The sequence below is a fragment of the Xyrauchen texanus genome, chromosome 38 (genome assembly GCF_025860055.1).
Source record: "Xyrauchen texanus isolate HMW12.3.18 chromosome 38, RBS_HiC_50CHRs, whole genome shotgun sequence".
NCBI lineage: Eukaryota > Metazoa > Chordata > Actinopteri > Cypriniformes > Catostomidae > Xyrauchen > Xyrauchen texanus.
Genome location: NC_068313.1, coordinates 31,799,164 through 31,818,859, shown reverse-complemented (window position 1 = coordinate 31,818,859; position 19,696 = coordinate 31,799,164). Strand labels below are relative to the sequence as shown.

At 37.8% G+C, this 19,696-nt stretch overlaps 1 protein-coding gene across 3 annotated transcripts in view; it reads right to left on the bottom strand.

The window, feature by feature from the left end:
* LOC127631589 (roundabout homolog 1-like) overlaps window positions 1-19,696 on the bottom strand; it is a 296,494-nt gene that overhangs the window by 180,298 nt on the left and 96,500 nt on the right. The window contains exon 1 of one of the 3 annotated variants that reach the window (XM_052109828.1): window positions 16,945-17,732. The exons of the other annotated variants lie outside the window; for them this stretch is intronic. Within the exon in view, the coding sequence (XP_051965788.1) occupies window positions 16,945-17,002 (58 nt within the window). The 5' untranslated portion in view covers window positions 17,003-17,732. Of the gene's footprint in view, window positions 1-16,944; window positions 17,733-19,696 lie in introns of those variants that run through there. 3 annotated transcript variants of the gene reach the window in all.

The following is a 19,696-nucleotide window of genomic DNA, read 5'->3' as shown; positions in this document are numbered from 1 at the left end:
GGTACTTTAGACAACACTGTATTTTTTTTAGCCTTTCAAGGTAGCCTATACTATTGTGACATTGAATCTGTATGAATGCGTTCAACGCATACGCACTACAACTGCTGTGTAATACTCTTTAGAACAGTGAACTCCCGGCACATGTGCAGACACTGACTGTTCTGATGATAACATTTTGTCATGTGCACTGTGCATGAGACGTAGTGGCACTAGATTTGCCAACTGTCCCGTATTGACTGGGACGTCCCATCTTTTGGCCAAAATAAAGATGACCAGGATCCCTATTGTCCTGTATTTTAAGTGTCAAAACGCTCAAGTGTGCCGTGTTTACACAAACCGAAGTAGCTTTACTTTACACTGTAGGTTCTTTTATGCATCCCAAAAAATTTGCAAACTATGCACATATTGCAGTGATAACAATAGCAGTAAGCCAGTATACTATTGCAAGAATTGCCTAAGATTGTTTGTTTTGTATTCTCCCATGGCTTTATAGTGGGGAAACTATAAGAGGGAAATCCTGTGTGAACTGTTTCAGAGAGCAGTGTGTGTGTTTTTCTGCTGCTACCATGAGCGATAACAAATCTGAAATCTAATATCAATGTCGCATCACTATGTTTTATTCATACTGCAGTTGTTTATCTTTAAATTCAATTGCAAAACTTGGTGTTTGGGGTCTCAAATGAGATTTTGCTGTTGAATATTCCCGTTTTACATCCTCCCTAGTTGGTGTCTAGAAAATATACATGCATGCCATTTCAGAAAAAAAACGGGTTTATGATATATATATAGCATATTTAGAAACCGCCAAGCCACACAAAATCCCTGATGGATACTAGAGTCTTCCCAAAAATAAATCATGTAAAGAGGTTTTGGACACATTCTAATTCCACAAATATAAATAATTCACCTGTCGTTCTTGCTGCTTCTTCTTGAGAAGATTCAAAACAGCAGGATTGAGTCCCTCATTAGTGGATGACGGCCACTACAACTGTTTGGATACAACAGCACATTGGATATTCAGAGTTGTTCTGTGTCATATAGAGACGCTGTCATTCTTCCTCACTGTCACAGACAGTAAAATGAACCCCATGTGTGTATATTTGTGCAAAAACTTTCATTCTCAGGGGATGGCAGTGAAGAGTGTATCATAGTATCCACTAGGCATGTGCAATACTACATATTTTCAAATTCAACTAGTTGGTTTGTTACCCGAATGAACGGTTGACTAATCAGTCTTAAGGAAGCCCTGCATAGTTAGGTTGGTGTCTGGTTCAATTGACCCTTACCATTTGTTTAATCAGAGATCCGTAATTATTCCTGGTATAGCAAACACACTTGTGTGTGTATTTTTGGTGGAGCAATTTAGAGTCACGCTGGGAGATGTGTGTTTGAGGCGCACTGCCAATTACATCTTGTTTTTGTTTGCCCCTTGGAGAACAAATCTGAGAGACTTTGACCAAAGCCTCCGCTGTATATCAGGACAACTCCCACTAGCGGGAGTACCACACTCAAAAATAAATTAAGAACGTGAAACATTAATTTCCCAACAGAGGATGTTTTATTTGTCAAAATAGATCTCTAGTACCTGAGCCAAGCTGAAAATATCACCCAAATTTCCAACAATGGAGTACAACTCTAGTGCGTTTCCATGTATAATATTAGGCCGATTAGGCTTAAAGAAATATTTAGGATTCAATACAAGTTCAATCGACAGCATTTGTGGCATAATATTCATTACCACAAAAAAAAAAATGCTAAACTCACCCTTCCTTATCTTTAAAAATGCAAAAAAATAGAGGTTAAGGTGAAGCACATACAATGTAAGTGTATGGGGTCAATCTGTAAATGTTAAAATACTGTTTCAAGAGTATATCCACAAGGTGTAACATTATTTTAGCGTAATAAAATCACTTAACGTTTTCAGTGTAAAGTTATTTCCAATTTTACAACTTCGTTGTAATGAAGATATAACATCATACACCCTTTAATCTGCCTTTAACAGTAGTCTGCTGCAAAAACAACAATTCACAGCTTTATGAGTTTTACAGCAAGTTTTAACAGAAGAATTAATGTAATTATTTTGTCTTTATAAATTACAAGGCTCAACTTTCTGTCTTTGAACCCTCAAAAAATTGGCCCCATTTACTTCCATTGTAATCGCCTTTTAAAATCTTTCCATTTTCTTGCATTGTCTGGTTTTTATAAAGAGCCAAAATATGTTAGCTATCTGTGATTTGTTTTATATGCAAACACACTCAATTTGAACAGCACATAAACCCCAACCCAACAAAATTGAAAAGGCTGGCAACTTTTCAACCAATAAAATGTTGAATATTGTACAAATGGAAAGCATTCGAGATGCAAATCCCTACTCAGAATATCTGTATGTCTAGCCTTGGGCCATTTCCATTTTTGCCTACTGTACTGCACCATGTTCTCTCAATGTAATAGTGGAATGCTTTTGATTCCGTCACACATTCTTGCTATGCCTTCTCTGCTCCAATCTCACCTCACAGAGGGAAGACAACATGACCCAAACTTTTACTTAGCACCATCAGCCCATAGATGAAAATGGTACTCGGGGTTCCATGCCAAGACAGAATAAAAAAATATATTTGTCAGGATGCCAGGAACACAGGAAAGGCAGTAAAAATAAAGTTGAATGCCTTTTAAATATCATTCAGGAGATGGCAGATATGATAGCAGTGGAGTGGAAGTTGGGTAACATTTATCTGATGACTTTCTGAATCTGATTGCATAAGGCCTATAACAGTTTACAGCTAAATGGGCACTGGATGCGGTAGAGGTTCTTCAAGGTTCAGTATTGGGACCGCAAAGTCTGATTACAAGAAAGGTAGCATGTGAATCGTTATTAATATTTCAACCCCATAAAATAGACTTTGCACATGCGATTGCTCACCCCGGTGTTTAACATCTGATAGGACGAGGAATTCCAACTAATCGGATGACTGCATTAATGTGGTTCAGAGATACTGAATCACAGTCGCTACCCGGTTTTATGACTTCATGTTGTGTGCAAAGATTTCATAAACGTAAATCTTAGAGGATTATTTGGTGGGGTCGAAACTGTGAACAGAGGATTCCTTTGAAAGTGCTCAAATTCACAGAAGTCCAGTACTTTGAAGACTGACACCCTAACCTGGTAAGCATCAGAAGCAAGCAGCCACGCCTGAGATGGCATGACACCATCTGTTTCCTCTCCAGTTGCTTTTCTGATGACTTGAGAACACATAAAAGAAGGAGGAACACATTTACTACATGCAACTTCCTGTCTGTCTATAATTACTTGGAAGCATTCAGAGCTGTTGCGTGAATGTCATTCGTCCCCCGAGGATGCCACTTCATGAATGCTGACATTTTTCATCTCTATTAAAATCCCTTGCTTTTATGTGATATATGAAAATCTGTGCATGGCAAACTAAATTCTGCCAATCACTGCTACGTCTCAAGATTCAGACCTTGAAATGCTACAGACTATTGTAACTAGTGCATTTAGTACTACCCTACTAAGCTAAAACACAGTTGCACACTGATACAAGCAAAATTACTTTAAAATGTTCTCAATTGTCCAGCCAAATATGGATGATCAAATAGTCTCACTCCATTTTCACTGAATCTAAACATAGTTGAGCCAAACTTATCAATCAAATTATACACACATTTCTACGTTATTGCATTTTGCCTTTGCAGGGCAATAGTTTATACTTGCTTACATCAAGTAAACATTTCATGTCAAGATAATCAAAATGAAAACTGGCTAGAACTTTGCTAAATGCAGACGGATGTAAGTCTAATTGCCATTTTATTTTTTATAAATAAATTACAGGGTGTAACAAAGCTCAAAAACTGTCTGTGTTGACTCATTTTTTGTGGTTGAGGAACATGGCAACCATGCTAAGTTAACATTTGGGTATTTCCACCAAGGACGACTAGCATGAGAAAGTGATTATTGAGACAATAATTATTATCATCAAGACTGAATGTAAGGGGAAAAAAAAGTCTTAAAATTAGCTGTGATACCGCAAGCTTTCAACGTAATATACAGCCAGAGGAACGCATGGCAACAATAATCCTTAGCATAGCAGTAGAAGTGCCCACAAAAGGGACCTGCGCCAGACAGCTAGTCTTACATCAGCAAAGTGCAGCGCCAAACCAAAATCTGAGCGTGCAGGACACTTTTTCAAGCGAAGGATCTAATGCTAAGCCAGAATCCTTTGTTTCAGTTAGCGACAACACAATAGGTGTTGGAGCAGTCACAGATATGACTGGATGGGCTTGGCTAGCGGCCAGACTGTGCTAACGTTATTCCATTAAGGCTTTTATTGTTGCGAGACTTCAAATATCTGAGAACATTTTGAACAAAGCCCCAGCAACATAGAATTTGTCCTGTTTGGTTCCTGATAACCCTACACTGCTATTAGTGCTATTAGCCAAATTCACTTTGTTATTGTTGTGGGTTTATGGGGAGGGGGCTAATTTGATTAATTAGTTTAATTAAATTCCTCCCATAAACATACTTTTAACATCTTTCTTGCAATGCTTTTTATGACTTTAAGCATTGAATGCTATTATTGTTACCCGTGCAGACAGCGAAGGCAGACAAGGAGAGCGGGTCTAAATGCAAGCTTACTTTATTTTAAACAGATAAACAAATAAACACAAAGAAAAAAACCCACAGTGGGGAAATAAACACAAGACAGAGAAAACGGGCAGGAAACACATACCAGGCTAACAACACTCAACGAACGACAAGGAGTGAACAAAAAACAGGGCTTAAATACACAGTGAGTGATGACTGAATGAGATACAGGTGAAAACAATGAACAAAATGGCAGTGAAGATGGCAGGTGGATTCTGGGAAGTGTAGTTCTAAACAATGACAAGTGAGACAGTGGAGCTAAACAAGGGACAAAAGTGAAAACTATGGAATGCAAAGGTGACAAAAATGGCAGACAGAGGGCAACAGTGAAACAAGACAAGGAATTCCTAACAATTATCAAGTGATCACGTGATTTAAAAAATAAAACACATCAGTTTAACGTGCTACCATGTGTATACACATGTGATTAACATGTGATTACATGAATTTCCATGTGTTTAAAGGGGTCTATATTTGGTTTAGCAGGGCAGCATTTCAAAAACATGAAATTCCTTCACTTCTTTTTTAATGATTATACACTGGAGATGACAGCACATCATAAAGCAGCTCCTTAGCTACAATTTCAAGGTCAGGCCTTGGATAATTATGCCTCTTGGAACTTGTCTGTCTGGGGAGCTTACTATTCCACTTTACGCCCTGTCTGCTGTGGGATTAGCCCTGGGGCAAGGAACACTTCACAAAACTGATCAAGCCTCTCACACAAATTGGTCCAAAGGCTTCTTCATCAGCAGGTAATGCATCTCAGCATGTGGTGAGAAATTAAATACTTATTTCTTATTTTCTTTTTTATGGCTGATGTTGATAACAATATCTAGAGAGCAGAGTCGTCAATGGCTGAGATACTGTATACAAAAAACAATTAAATGACAGAAAATAAGACGTACACAAAAATGACTGAATTTGTTTTACACAATAGTCTAATCTTTTGGCACAGCTGTCAGTAGATTTTGTAATCGGGCAGTTGTCTGCCGATGTCGAATCAGATAATCACTACTAAAAATTAAACTTGAAATGAAATTAATGTTACCATAAACTGATTTCTTTTTAAACAACATAGGCTGAATAGGAAAATGAACCTTTTTTTTCATTTAGTAATATCTGAAGCTATTACCATATGACAGATTTGCGCCAGAATACCGTAGATTGGACACAGCCTTTGAAAGTCAACAACAAAAGATACGAGATACATCTTCTCCACCCTTATTAAAAGTTCATCAGCCTAGTTATTTTATAAATATTTTATACTCAATTATATGGTTAGTTGCATTTTATTATTTGTATTTAGCACCACAACCCTATAAGAACAGACTGTTTGCGTCATAGCCCATCTGTTGAAAACCAGTGCTCTAAAATAACCATAATTTTTTTATATCAATGCTTGACAACCTGTATCACGCTGATCATGTCCACTTGCAAATAAGCTGGATTTTGTATTCCGCAGACCAGTTTCCTGAGGAAGGCCAATTAGACTGGGCAGAGTTACAAATGGGAGGTGGATGGGCTGTCGAGACCCCCCATAATTGAGGATAATCACTTACCCACAATGCAACAGAGCTGAGAGGGATCAAAGGTAGTCTGTGTGGGTGATGGTGAACAAACCGTGAGGGGGAGGGAGGGTCCATGTTTTTAAATCTACTAATTAGCAGACCCTCTTTTCCCTGCTAATTTAATTCCCTTTCTAGTCTTTTGATTGCACTCTCCCCACCAGAAAGACACCTCCAAAAGGGAGTGTTAGCATTTCAAAAGTGTATCCAAGCTTTCCAGTGGGCACCACATAGAATGGTCACTAGGAAGCTGATTTTGTCAAGAAAGAGCGAATGAAGTGAAAGGGAGGAGGTTTCAGGGTCTTCAATGCCAACTTTCACATTTCCATCTACCCCAAAGAAGTAGGAAAAGACAAAATGTAAAATGCAAGCCAGTGTTGGAGAAACTACTTGGAGGCCCCATCCACAAAAATAAGTTTTCGATTGATAACTCCCATTTTCCCAAAGTATGCGGTAACGGAGAGCCTTTTCCAAATGCGCCAATTTCTGTGAAGGAAAACGCTGTTCAAGTGTGGATGAGAGGCTTAAACGTAGCAAAATTAACATGTTTTCAAACTAAAATGCATTTATGTGGATGTGGTCTAAACTGTAGCTTCTGAAGTTACAGGCTCCCCATAACTATATGTTACTAACAAAAAGTAGCTAACTACATTGAAGCTACATTAAGAAGATTTTTTTGTTTTAAATATACACCCTAACATTCTGATATTACTTTATTCTGCTTAATAATTTATATTAATCACTTAAAAAAATTTGGATTTCCCAACTTTATATATGAGAGGATGGTTTAGATGCATGTGTTTGATTCTCCCTCAGCTCCATTGCTATGTTCGCTATGCTACTGTATGTGACAAATATATTTTTTGTGATGCTACACTGCTACTCATTGGAATATGTAGCTTGTTTACTGGAAAAGCTACTCAATTGTCAAAATAGATGAGCTACTGTCACACTACTGAAAAATGTAGTATCATTGCTACTGTTATTTAGTTACTCCCCAACACTGCTGCAAGGGGACCCATTAGAAACTCACTGCATTCAACCCAACAATGGCTGACTTGGGATAACTCGAGCATCTGAGTTTGCAATACGAATACTGCTGAGCACTTAAAAACTATGGAGATGAATGGCAAAAACCAGAATGTCCTTTCTCCTGCAAGATAAATCCATATATCATAATGTTTCAGAGTAATGTGTGTTCAGAATGTACCAAAATTGCATGTATCTGCCTTCATGCTTGACAAGATAATGGATGCAACCCGTAAAAAAAGCAGTGGTTCTTGGGCATTTTGTTGTTTATATTTTTGAACAGAGCTCTGTCTGCTTTTGAAACCCCGGGGAAACCATTGTGGACCCCTGAGTCCTTCATGGAACGCCCCTCCCCTTCCTCTGGGCCTAACAATTACCCCGTTGAGACAACACAATGCCTGGACCCCATGTCAGCCCCCACTGGGCTTTTTCTATGTGTCGGCTTGCTTTATCTGTCAAAGGCAATGCACTGACCGGCAACAAAAAGGCAAGTCCTAAAAACAGGGGGGGATACAGAAAAAGAGGGCTACACCATTCAGAACAGTGACAGCAGAGAGGAGTAGGGTGCCAAATATACAATATCAGAAAATGGCAAGACAGCCTCAAAACAGTTATAGCATTGTATTGGGGTGGGCGGTACAACCATAACCTTGCATCATGGTGACTTCACAAGATTGAAAATGTAACTAAATGTATTATTGACTCTTATAATCACTGTGTCTACACTACAAGCGAGTGATGCAGCATGTCTCGACAATACTACATCAGAACTGCATCACGTCATGCCGCTCACTATCCAATTTCTCAGACAATCTCTGACCTCACAGCTCATACCCAGACAATCTAACTGATTAAATGCACTTTAAGCTAGCGCGCTGAACATCCCTTTTTACCCCTCAACACCACGCTGGCACTGTGACAGCCAAGGGGTATGCTTGCATTCCTTTAGGGTTTAAAATACTACAAGAGTGCTGGGAGATATAAACAAGGGGATGGTGGTCACAGAGAGAATGTCCAAAATGTCTCAAGATCAAGTCTGAACTTTCAGATTCCTTAGGGAATCATATTATGACTGTTGAAGCTCCAATCGGTGCAAATGTGGCCCTGGACTTTAGCACTGATGCCAAATTGAATAATTGTGTTAATTAATCCAATTAAAGAGCTCTCGCATGCTCATTAAAAGCTTAGGGAGATTGTGAGAGTTTATTTCCTGATTTTGCCAAAAAAGCCAAAGCAGAGTTATCTACCTCCAGTAGAACTAGGTGATATGACCAAACTCTTTAGTACTTTTTTTGTATTTTGTATTATACAGTTAATTTAGCAGAAGATTTATACCAAAACGCATTACATAGTACATAACATATAGTATTTTTTTAGATAAACCAGTGATTTGAATGAATGGTACTTAATAGTATTTTTTCCACCATCGGGCTGATTGATTCTCAATGTTCCGATCCAGGCTTGTTGACACCGTAATGGTTTCTTCTTTCCATGTGGTGCTGCGAAATCAGGATAAGGATGAACTAATTGAGCCATAGACCAATCGTGAGTCACCACATCACTATAGGCATTCCATCAGAAGTACATCAAGGAATGTTTGTCATTTTTTATTTTTTATTTTGAACATTGTGTTCGCAAACCAAATGCTGCCCACAGTTGCATCATGTCTACCTCTGACGTAGGCGGCACAGCACATCAAAAAGTAATTGCTCCCATTATGAACAATGAAGTTTAAAGAGCCCATATTTTACAGGTTCATGATTTTATTTTGGGGGTCTACTAGAATAGGTTTACATGCTTTAATGTTCAAAAAACACATCGTTTTGTCTCATACTGTACATTGCTGCAGCCACTCTTTTCCCTCTCTGGCTCAAATGCTCTGATTTAGGTACTGTCTCTTAAAGCCCCATTTCCGAAAAGCCCTGTCTGCTCTGATTCGTCAGCTGGCCTAGTCTGTAGTGATCGGTCAACCACGTAGAGCGTGTGTCGGAAATGTAACTGCCCTTACCATAACTGATTTTCAGGCTTCCTTAACAGCTGTAAACTCTATTGTAACTATGATAATAATGGCATGGGGTTTTGCCATACCAGTTTGAGTTCGATAATAAATGTTTGGAAGAACAAGCTGATTGACCCGAACCACCTTCGCAAGCATGACTTGAGCAGGACGTTTCACAGTGATACTGTAACGTCGTTGTGGAAGCAGACACAGGACGAGGATCTAAACGCAGCAAGGTTTATTAAAGTAAACGGGCAACACAAAATAACATGAACAAAAGGAAACATCCACGATGGGAAAAGGTAAACAAAACACGAAAGGCAAACAAAGGGTTAACATAACACGGAAGGCATACACGGGGATAACTGTGGCGAAAACAACGATGGAAACATGGGAAACCGGCATCTACATACAACAAAGACCAACAGGGGAAAGGAGAAACAGACAGGGTTAAATACACAAACACAATGAAGACTAAACAAGACACAGGTGAGAACAATGAAGAGTGCAGGCAGTGAGAGAGGCCAGGAATTGTGGGAATTGTAGTTTACACACGGACAGTGAGACTCAGGGCGGACAACAGGGAAAACGTGGCATGGAACGATGGATAGCGGCCATAACATTACAGCTTGTAATTATATAATTATATAAGACTCTTGAGATTGACAATTTTGTTACACAGTTTTAGGTAAAAGCCGGCCCACAGTTGAATAGTAAACTCTTACCAAAACAATAACATTATATAGCAAGTTAGCGGAGCACTACCATGGATTGCAGATGTAAAATGACAGTTTGTAAAAATACAACACAAAACTCCACTTATAATTTCTTGGTAGCAGATAAATCCACAAATAATCATTTTGAAGCGCCAGATTGTCCCAACAATGTGGGAACTGCACCATCTTTCAGGAGTAACCGACCTGAAAATCCGGCATTGGTTGTGGTTGTACTGCTGAGGAATAGTGGTAAAAATAAATTCTTCAACTCCTCTGCCTTTGGAAGTCCAAACAAAGCATCTCGACAACATTAACCCAACTCATCCTGGCCTTGGCTATAACTATGGTTTTTTGAGGGCGGGCTAAAGTAGCCCGTAAATATGTTACATAATGACGTAGATACTTAACAGAAGAAATGGCTTGACAACAATCCAGCCGTTTCTTGTAGTCCTTGAGCAGTGTTGTCTGTGGGAGAAAATAACATCCTTTTACGTGGACTTTGTGCTTTGTAACTTTGTAAATGCACAAACAGCTATATTAAAAACTAAAGGAAAGGTAAAATCCCAAAAAGCATAATAGGGCCTCTTTAAAAAGAAAAACGCCATCGGCAGCACCAGTTTGCAGAGTACACTACAGTTTTCTGCTCAGTGTCAGAGTTTTTTTTTTTTTAATCTATACTATACCTGATGCATTAGATGCAGGCAATCTAATGTTTTACGGTTCAACCCTATCGTATAGTTCGAAATTTCCCATCCCACCCTGTACTGAATCTGTAAAGATTTGTAAACCCAGCAATCGCCCCCTAATCCGGAGCACCATGTAGATTAATTCCACTTAATTAGGCTTAGGCAGATGTTAATTGGGATTTAGGTGAACGCTGCACACACAGCTCAGTGGGCGCTGTTAATTTTCACAGGTGTGTGAGGATCATGGTTACTAATCCCCTGGCCTGTTCTCAAAGCCTACATCCTGGTGGGAAACGTCCACAACACTACCAGAGTTTTTGTACCACTAACCATTGTACAAGACAAATTGGCAATATATTGGTATTAAAGGGAAAGATGTCCCAAAAATTTGATTTTTTTTTTTATATTTGCTCACCCTCAAAAATGTAATTCCAGTGTGGATGAGAGGCATAAAGTAGTAACATCTATGGACCTTACTCACAGCAGCGCCATCTTTGGGAATGACAACGACGTTGTAAGGGATAGATGTACAGTCTACTGTAGATTAAAGTGTTTTTGGATCGCTCCGTGGAAAAACATTGGAAAAACAAATATTTTCAAGAACATTCAGACAAAAAACTCCAGACAACATGAGTTGTGGAAAATCAGATGTAATCTAGCAGCTTTGTTCCATGTGTGCCATTGAAGAGATGGTACGTCTATCCCTTGCAGCCTCATTGCCATTCCCATTAAATATCAAAGATGGCGCTTCTCTAAATAAGGTCTATGCATTTTCTACCAAATACGTATTATTGTGAACGTGGCCCATGTAATACCCTTTTGGAATTACAATGAGGGTGTGTAAGTGACAGAATTTGAATTTTTGCGTGAACTAGCCCTTTAATAATGCCATAGCTGATGACAATAATATTATTACCATTATTATTGCTACAGTGCAAGTTTCATCATCTTGACATCATTTCATTAAGCTACATGTGAGTCGGCAAGGCCAGTGTGCAGGTCCTGAACAGATGTAAGAAGTAGAGGAGGAGCGCTGGAGACAGATACATCGCTCACCTGCGAGAACAGAGGCCATTAATTGACCTCTGGTGCATGCTGTGCCACTGTCAGACACTGACAATGTATTATCTGCACTTAAGAGACCATTCATTCAAACTTCCATGGACCTGCACCATAGGGGTTAATGTGATAGATAGGGTTCTGGGGGATATTTTTTTTGTGTGCTTTCTTTGTGTTTCTTACACTGTATTTTTTCCTCATGTGCATATGCACCCACCCAAGACATCTATAACAGGGGATCAGAGAAGGAGCAGCACCACGTGGAGTTGGAAATACACAAACGTACTGCAGCTTAGAGAGATAGAAACTCCCTGATGCTACGCTTGCTTTGAGATGTGCCCACTCATGCTGTATCATGCAAACAAGTGTTTAAAGTCAACCATATCAGTCACTGCTACTTGGCATGACATGTTAAAAGATTGACAATGAAAAGCAAGCAGCAATGCAGAGCAAAGATGATTGGAATGCCTTAATGTTTCACAGGTAATTTCTAAGAATGTATGCATGCACTTATGTGCATAAGTCATCTTATCAAATACAAAAGGCCCAAAATGAAATTTTTGCCACACCTGCCTGTGGTGGGTGAATTGAGGGTAAAAAAAAATGAAATAAAAAAATAACCAAAAATATTTCCTTTTTTTTTTTTTATACATATTTATAAATATGAATATAAAATAAATAAATTGTTGTCCCTATGACCATACAATTTTCGTTGCATATTTGTGACAAGCAATGCAGGAGTCACATGCAGAATCCCGTATACGAGATGAGCCAGTCTCTGTCTCTTTGTAATTTTGATTCTCAGATTGTCCGTTTTGGTGGCTTAATGCAAGAAATATTCCATATGTCGAAACAAAAATCAAACCATCCTTCGCAACAGCGTTTTCTAAAACAGTCTGTCTTTGATTTGATTGCTCATGTCGTTCTTTGGCAATCGTTCTTGCAATTTGATTAAAACCATGAATTACTGTACTTCTTTATAAAGTTACTGTCCAAAACTCTTTTTCAAATTTTTTAAAATTTTTTTAACTCAGTCAATTTTACCCTACGTACTTGCTTGACAAGTGTTTTTTACCTTGCTTGCACAAAAAACACTTCCAAACAACACCACCTTACATTAAGGCCAATACTGTGAATTTCCATAGTAACCAAATACATCTCAAACTCAAACCTTTGTTTACAACCTCACAACCTGAATGTGCTTAATTGCCATTGTTTAATCATTTAACATTTGTGTTGTTGAGGTTAAGTGTGGTGATTTTCAGAGATCATGGAAGAGCTGTTCAATTCTTCACAGATGACATTTGGGCCTCTAATAGGGACAGTTTGACGTACAGTAATAAAACCGGCTCCTGTGGCGAGACATGAATCAGGGCCACATGACGGATGTGCTTTGCCTTAACAATCATTTCCCGACCTCACAACAGACATGAGCTAATAAACAAGTTCTCACAGGCCTCAATGTATGACAGACAGTGATTAGAACAACACCATCATTCATTGTCACAGAAACAGAAAATGCTGAGCAGTTGTCAGAAATCAAGGCAATCTCCTTGTATATCAACGCTGTTGGTCCAAAACATCCGGTTCCTTGAATTTAAAGAAGGCATGTTCCTTGTTTCTGTCAACGGTCGACATCACTTTAAATTTTCCAATTGACTGTAAGGCAGCGGTTCTTAACTGGTGGTGCCCAACCCAAAAATGGGTTGCAGGTCTGTTCTATTAGGGGCACGGACAGGAGGGAAAACAATGCTAAATACAAATTAGTTTGTTAGTTTGGTTGACAAACAAACAGAGTACAATTTAAAGCGCCATATAGATACAGTGTTTACAGTTTTTGAGAAAATTCAACTATGAATGACTTATTTATAATTGTCTATGCATATTTAGCTGGGATAGGAGAAAATGTTTTAAAAGTTTACTTTTTAAAAGGGAGAAGAAACTTTCCCTATATTTTGTAATTTTTGACATTAAAGGTTGAACATACAATCAACCTCTACATCTTTTTGGCTCAAATTTGTCCATCACTTGGTAAAAACTAGCCAAATTAGGTAGATTTTTAGATTAGGTCAAAATGGACAGGAAGTGTGACATGCCCTAATCCTTGAAAACCATGAGCAAAACTATCTAAGATAAATGAAAATATGACCCAGACTTATTTTAATAATAATTAAATGTTAATAATTTTGCATATTGTTGGCGTTTCATGGCAATTTTAATAAATTTTGAATGTTTAATTTTGAATATATTTGACTTACTTTTGTAGGATAAACAATTTTTGAACTGTGTTGAGTTGACACTTGATGTCCAATGTAATTTCTTGGATCTAGGATTAGGGTTAGACCAAGCAAAACCAGTTAAAAAACATTGCTGTAAAGCATCTTCTGGTGGTTAAGAGTCACATCACGAACAACACTGCCAGTAATGTCATTGCTGACTGTGCCAAACACAGACCGTCCTTGACACAGTTAAGTCTAAAGATAGAACCTAGTTTCAAAATGTCTAGCATAATAACAGTGTACCGGAATGAAACCCAGGAAGTTTGAGCATATATCTCCGGCTATATGTTCAGAAAATCACACTACCATACTTCTCTTACTTTTTAATTCCATAACTGCAGTATACAGTAGCATGCAGTGTAAAGGTATGATGTCCATTTTTTTGAATGATTATTCGATCTGACTTCACAAAGTTAAGACATCTTACACAAATTATTATATATTAAGTCCTATTAAGTCGTTCATTTCCAATCGCATTTTATCCAAAGCGACTTATAATGCATTAAAGGTGTACATTTTATAAGCAAGTGTGTGTCCTAGCAATCAAACCCAAAACCTTGCTGTTGCTAGCACATTTTCTTAGAGGGATAGTTCAACCAAAAATGAAAATGCTCTCATTATTTACTCACCCTCGTGCCTTCCCAGATATTTATGACTTTCTTTCTTCAGCAGAACACAAACGAAGCTCTGTAGGTCCATATGATGCAAGAGAATGTTGATCAGACATTTGTAGCTCCAAACATCACATAAAGGAAGCTTAAAAATGTATCTAAATGACTCCAGTGTTTAAATCCAGATCTCCAGAAACAATACAATAGGTGTGGGTGAGAAACAGATCAATATTTCAGTCATTTCTTGCTCTAAATCTCCACTTTCAGATGTGAAAAAAAATGAAACAGGCACCACATGGGACTTTCAGATGTAAAAGTGAAAGTGAAAGCGGAGATTTAGAGTAAAAAAAGGACTTAAATTTTTACCTGTTTTCCACCCACAACTATCATATCGCTTCTGAAGATATGGATTTAACCACTAGATTCTTATGAATTACTTCTATGTTTCCTTTATGTGATTTTTGGAGCTACATAAGGTCTGAGCACCATTCACTTGCATTGTATGGAGATACAGAGCTGAGATATTCTTATAAAAATCTTTCTTTGTGTTCTGCTGAAGAGTCACACATCTGGCATGAGTGTGAGTAAATAATGAGAGAATTTTTATTTTTGGTTGAACTATCCCTTTAACCACCTGTTACTACAGGAACATATTAGGCAGTATACATTGTAAACTGTGCAGTATTTAATAAATAATAAGCTATTATCGTATTCCAAACATAGTCCCCTTCTCCCAAAGCAGATGAGCTCTGCCATGAAGTTCGAAGTGTGACCCCTTGACCATTCTCCCTGTGGATGCTTGTTAAGGCATTATAGTGTTTCCTCAATCCGAAGATGCCTCTCAGCAGAGGTGCACCACGCAGCTAATTCTTAGAGCAACTGCATCCGAATTCAATAAAACCAGCACACACGGGAGAGGAATCCATGCTTTTTCCTGAATTAATTTCCTTCCTGAAATACAACTTCATATTGGAATCCTCTTCTCCAATTCAGTTTGCTTGAGAGACAAGATTTAAATCAAGTAATCACTTCATCTGCAATCACGAGTCGGAGTGCAAAGTCTTTAATTTGTTACCTTATGTTTTATTTATTCAGTCTTAGTTGTAAATCCTGATTCCCCCCTTCATGCTCTGTAATAATGACTGACACTGAGCAAACATGACAGCAAAAATAGATAAATTCTTACACGCTTTATCTTGAATACAATTACATCAAGCGCAATGGTAATAAGAAAGGAAACTACAGCAATAAAATAAAGCAAACAACAGTTTAAGTCATGACAGCCCCTTGAAACCTTTTTTAAAGAGCATTATAAAATCCCCATTCAATAGGACCTGGAGGACAAGGTAGCTGCCTTAAAAATGTAGCAAGTATCTGCACTAAGCACCATTTGTCACCGATGTCCAAGGTGGCATGTTTGAAAACCCAAATAGAAAGGAATGCAGTTCAAAATTGTGATGATGTCATCAGATTTACAGGTAAAAAGAGTGATAGTTTGTTTTAGCTCAGCTTTAGTCAGTTATTTGTTAAGAAAGCGGATCAGGGCCAACGTCAACCAGGATTATGCAGGTCTATTACATTCGGCTTAGGCTTTCTGTCAAAATCTCTGCCCAGAAGAGTTCCACCCAGGGCTGCCAGGGGCTGTAAACTAAAGAGGGTACAGTGAGCTCAGAATGGGATGGTTCAAGCGCAGCTATTAAGAAAACCGGAAACAAACCAGAACATTTTTGTGCATTCAAATGCAGAAAATAATGACTTCTAAGATTAGTCGTTAATAATAAGTAACATGATGTCTATGAGAATAAGTGCAATAATAACAATATTGAGTGATTAATTATTATAAACTTCAAGTGTCACAGTGAACTTTGCCCAATTGCTTGGTTTGAGTCACAAGTGATTTTCTTATTCACAAGAACAAGGCAAACAGGTTTAGCACAACCACAAAACACATTAACGAAATGCTGCATCAAATCCTTTTTAACTCCTTCAAAAAACATGGGTTGCAACAAGATGAATTCATCAAGTAAAAATGACATGTTAGAGAGAGAGAGAGAGAGACAGAGAGAGAGACAGAGAGATTACAAAAAATAACTGATAACTCCGACAAGTCGGTGAGAAACATTTATATGAAAGTAATGAAAGCACAGAAACTCACAAACAGATACGAAAATATGTATGCAAAACTTTTGTCATTAGTAGCGTTACAGACATTTCTGACCGAATCTGAGTTGAAGTGAGCAGTTTATTTCAAAAGAGTCATAACGCTCCTTTGAAAAAAACTAAAATATTTTTTTAATTTAAACAAATGTTTGCATCCAATTATATAGGTAGCCTACATACCTGTGCAAATGTGTAAAACAGCGATAAAAAGCGCATATCCAACAACTTTCCCCGTCATCGTTCAACAATTCGCTTTTTTCTGCGCTGCTTGTGTAATCCGCAAAAATGACAAAATCAGTTTTGTGTGCGTTTTTGATCCTTCATAATCTCCAAATTTAATATGCTCGTTTTCCGAGAATTCTTGAGTTTTTAAAGTTCCCGGTAATTTGAGAATAATCCAGTTTATTTGCGCTTGCACTCCCAATGCATGAGTCTGAATGAAAAACTCAACGTAAACGCACCAAATCGCTCAATAAAATACGTATACAATTTTAAAATAAGACGTGTTTTTTTGACGTGAAAAGGGACCCCCCACCTCCTCAAAAAAAAATAAAATAAAATAATAATAATAATTCTTCAAGCGCAGCCTTGGTCAGCTTCTATCCGCTGGTAACATCCCAAACTATCTCATAGACAACCCAACAGAAAGAGAAAAACGAGCTCAAACTCTTTTCCAAAGTTTTAAATGTTACTAGTCTGTCCAAACGTTTCCAGTCAGAAAAAGTGACCAACGTCACATCGTTCAGAAACAGCGTGAAAAAGTCCTTTGGAACTCTGAAACTTCAGTTTCCATAGGAAGAGAAGAAGCTGATGCTGAAGAATTTGCTGAAGTCCATCGGATGGAGATCACTTCCACTTTTCCATTGCTTTACAAGTCCAAATGCAGTTCCACTATTCCCCCTATTATTTTTCTTCTTTCAACCCCTCTTTTTTCATTATTTGGATCTATATATTGTGGTTACCCTGTCTCTTCGGGCAGAGGGGATTTGAGACAACGGTACTTCATTCAAACAGCATGAATAGTAGATCAGATGGTACGTTCCAGACTCCCCCTCCGACGGATAGAACAATGGATTGTTCCTTCGGAAAATTAACCTCTTCCGCGCATGATTCGCAGCTGTAAGAGAAACGATTCCCTCAAGGCAAGTGTGTGTGTACGATCAAACTTTAATGAATTTACATTTAAAAAGTAATTCTATGCTTGGTCGAAACAGAATAATTTCCTCTTAATAATTTATCAGCGACGCGTTTATGTGGACATTTATAAAGTTATTTCATTAACATTTTCAAAGGAAATGTCTCCATGTTGAGCTCAAATTGGTTCATTTGTGTGTTTGTTTCTATCTTTAGCGTTTAGGCCTATATGAAGTCTTAAGTTTATTGTTTCTCTGCTTTATATGACAGCATGTTCATCTGAGGTAGTGAATTACAGGGATGTTGCATTCACCAGGCAATTGTTCCAAGAAACAACAAACTTAACTCGACATCTCCCTCTACTGGTCACCACGACACTACAGACAGTCAGATTTCCAGCAGGTATTTCAGAAGAAACACTGTAGATTAGTAACGAAAATGAGTACGTTTGACACTTCACAAATGTATACATCAAATCTGAAGAATTTTATAGGCCTTTCTTTTCCCCATTTTCAAGACGTGGAAAGAGAAAAGTATAGATCAAATAGGAAAGTGGAGGGGTGCAGTGTGGGACTGGACATGATGGACTGAATTCAAACCTGCTTCCAATATATGTTGAATGTGCTCTACTGAAGCAGTCAAAAGGACACACCTTCTTGTTAATTTCTAATACAATCCACACTTTTCAATAATAATAAAGCCATTAAAACTAATAAGTAACACACATGGATGTATGTGAATGATGCATTCACTGAAAAAGTCATACAAACCAAATCTTATATATTAGCTGCTTCTGAGTAACCACACTTTGCCTAGCGTGCCTACACTGGGCTGGGCATTTTTTCAAGCAACTTCATGAGGTGACACATGGGATACTTTTTAAAAAGTAATAAAGGAGTTCCCATGTATGCTGGCCACTCATTGGCTGCTTTTCCCTCACTATACTGTCAAACTCATCCATTAAAATAAGCAGTTTAGTTGTGTAGAGAAATCCATTCACATTCACAAACTATAGTTGTCTAAGTGCCTAAACTAATAACCTTTGTTTTAGTGTGTGAATTACACAAAGACCTTCAGGGGGTCACGGTGTGTTTGTGTTGTTGCAGTTGGGGTTTATGATTTAATTATACACTTTACGTTAAGGTAACACAAATGCATATGTTACATATATTACATTACAAATTAGGTTTCAAGAAATAACAATTCATATTTTTTCACACGTTTGTTCATCTTGGAATTCTTGGTTTATGTTAATTTATACATACAATAGTGTTCATGTTAGTTCTTAATGATGTTACATTACTAATTTTTTATATTAAACTGCATTTGTGTATGTAGAAATTGACATGTACCATAATTAAATTTATTTTTCACGTTAATTAATTGTTTAATAGTGCTGAAACGATTAGTCGATGTTATCGACAAAATTGTCGGCAAAAATGGTCAAATAGTTGTTTGATGTCATTTAACGTAACATGGGATCGCATTAAACTCTAATGATGATGCACGAGAGCAGCACTGCGGTTTGCGCCTGACTGAGGAGATGACGAATTATACGAATCACAGTCCAGATGCACTCTAAACTTTTACAGCTTCAGGTGATTTAGATTGCAGTGTACAAGGGAATTATACAAAAATACAAAATAAGTAAATACAGAAGCACTCTCGTTCTGGAATAAGTGGAGCCGGAGCTCTTTAAAGGAAACACACCTTCATTTACATCTTAAATGCAGTTTTAATGTGTTATAGCTTTAATAAAGTTCAAATAATATGGAAGCATGTCATATAATTAACTACA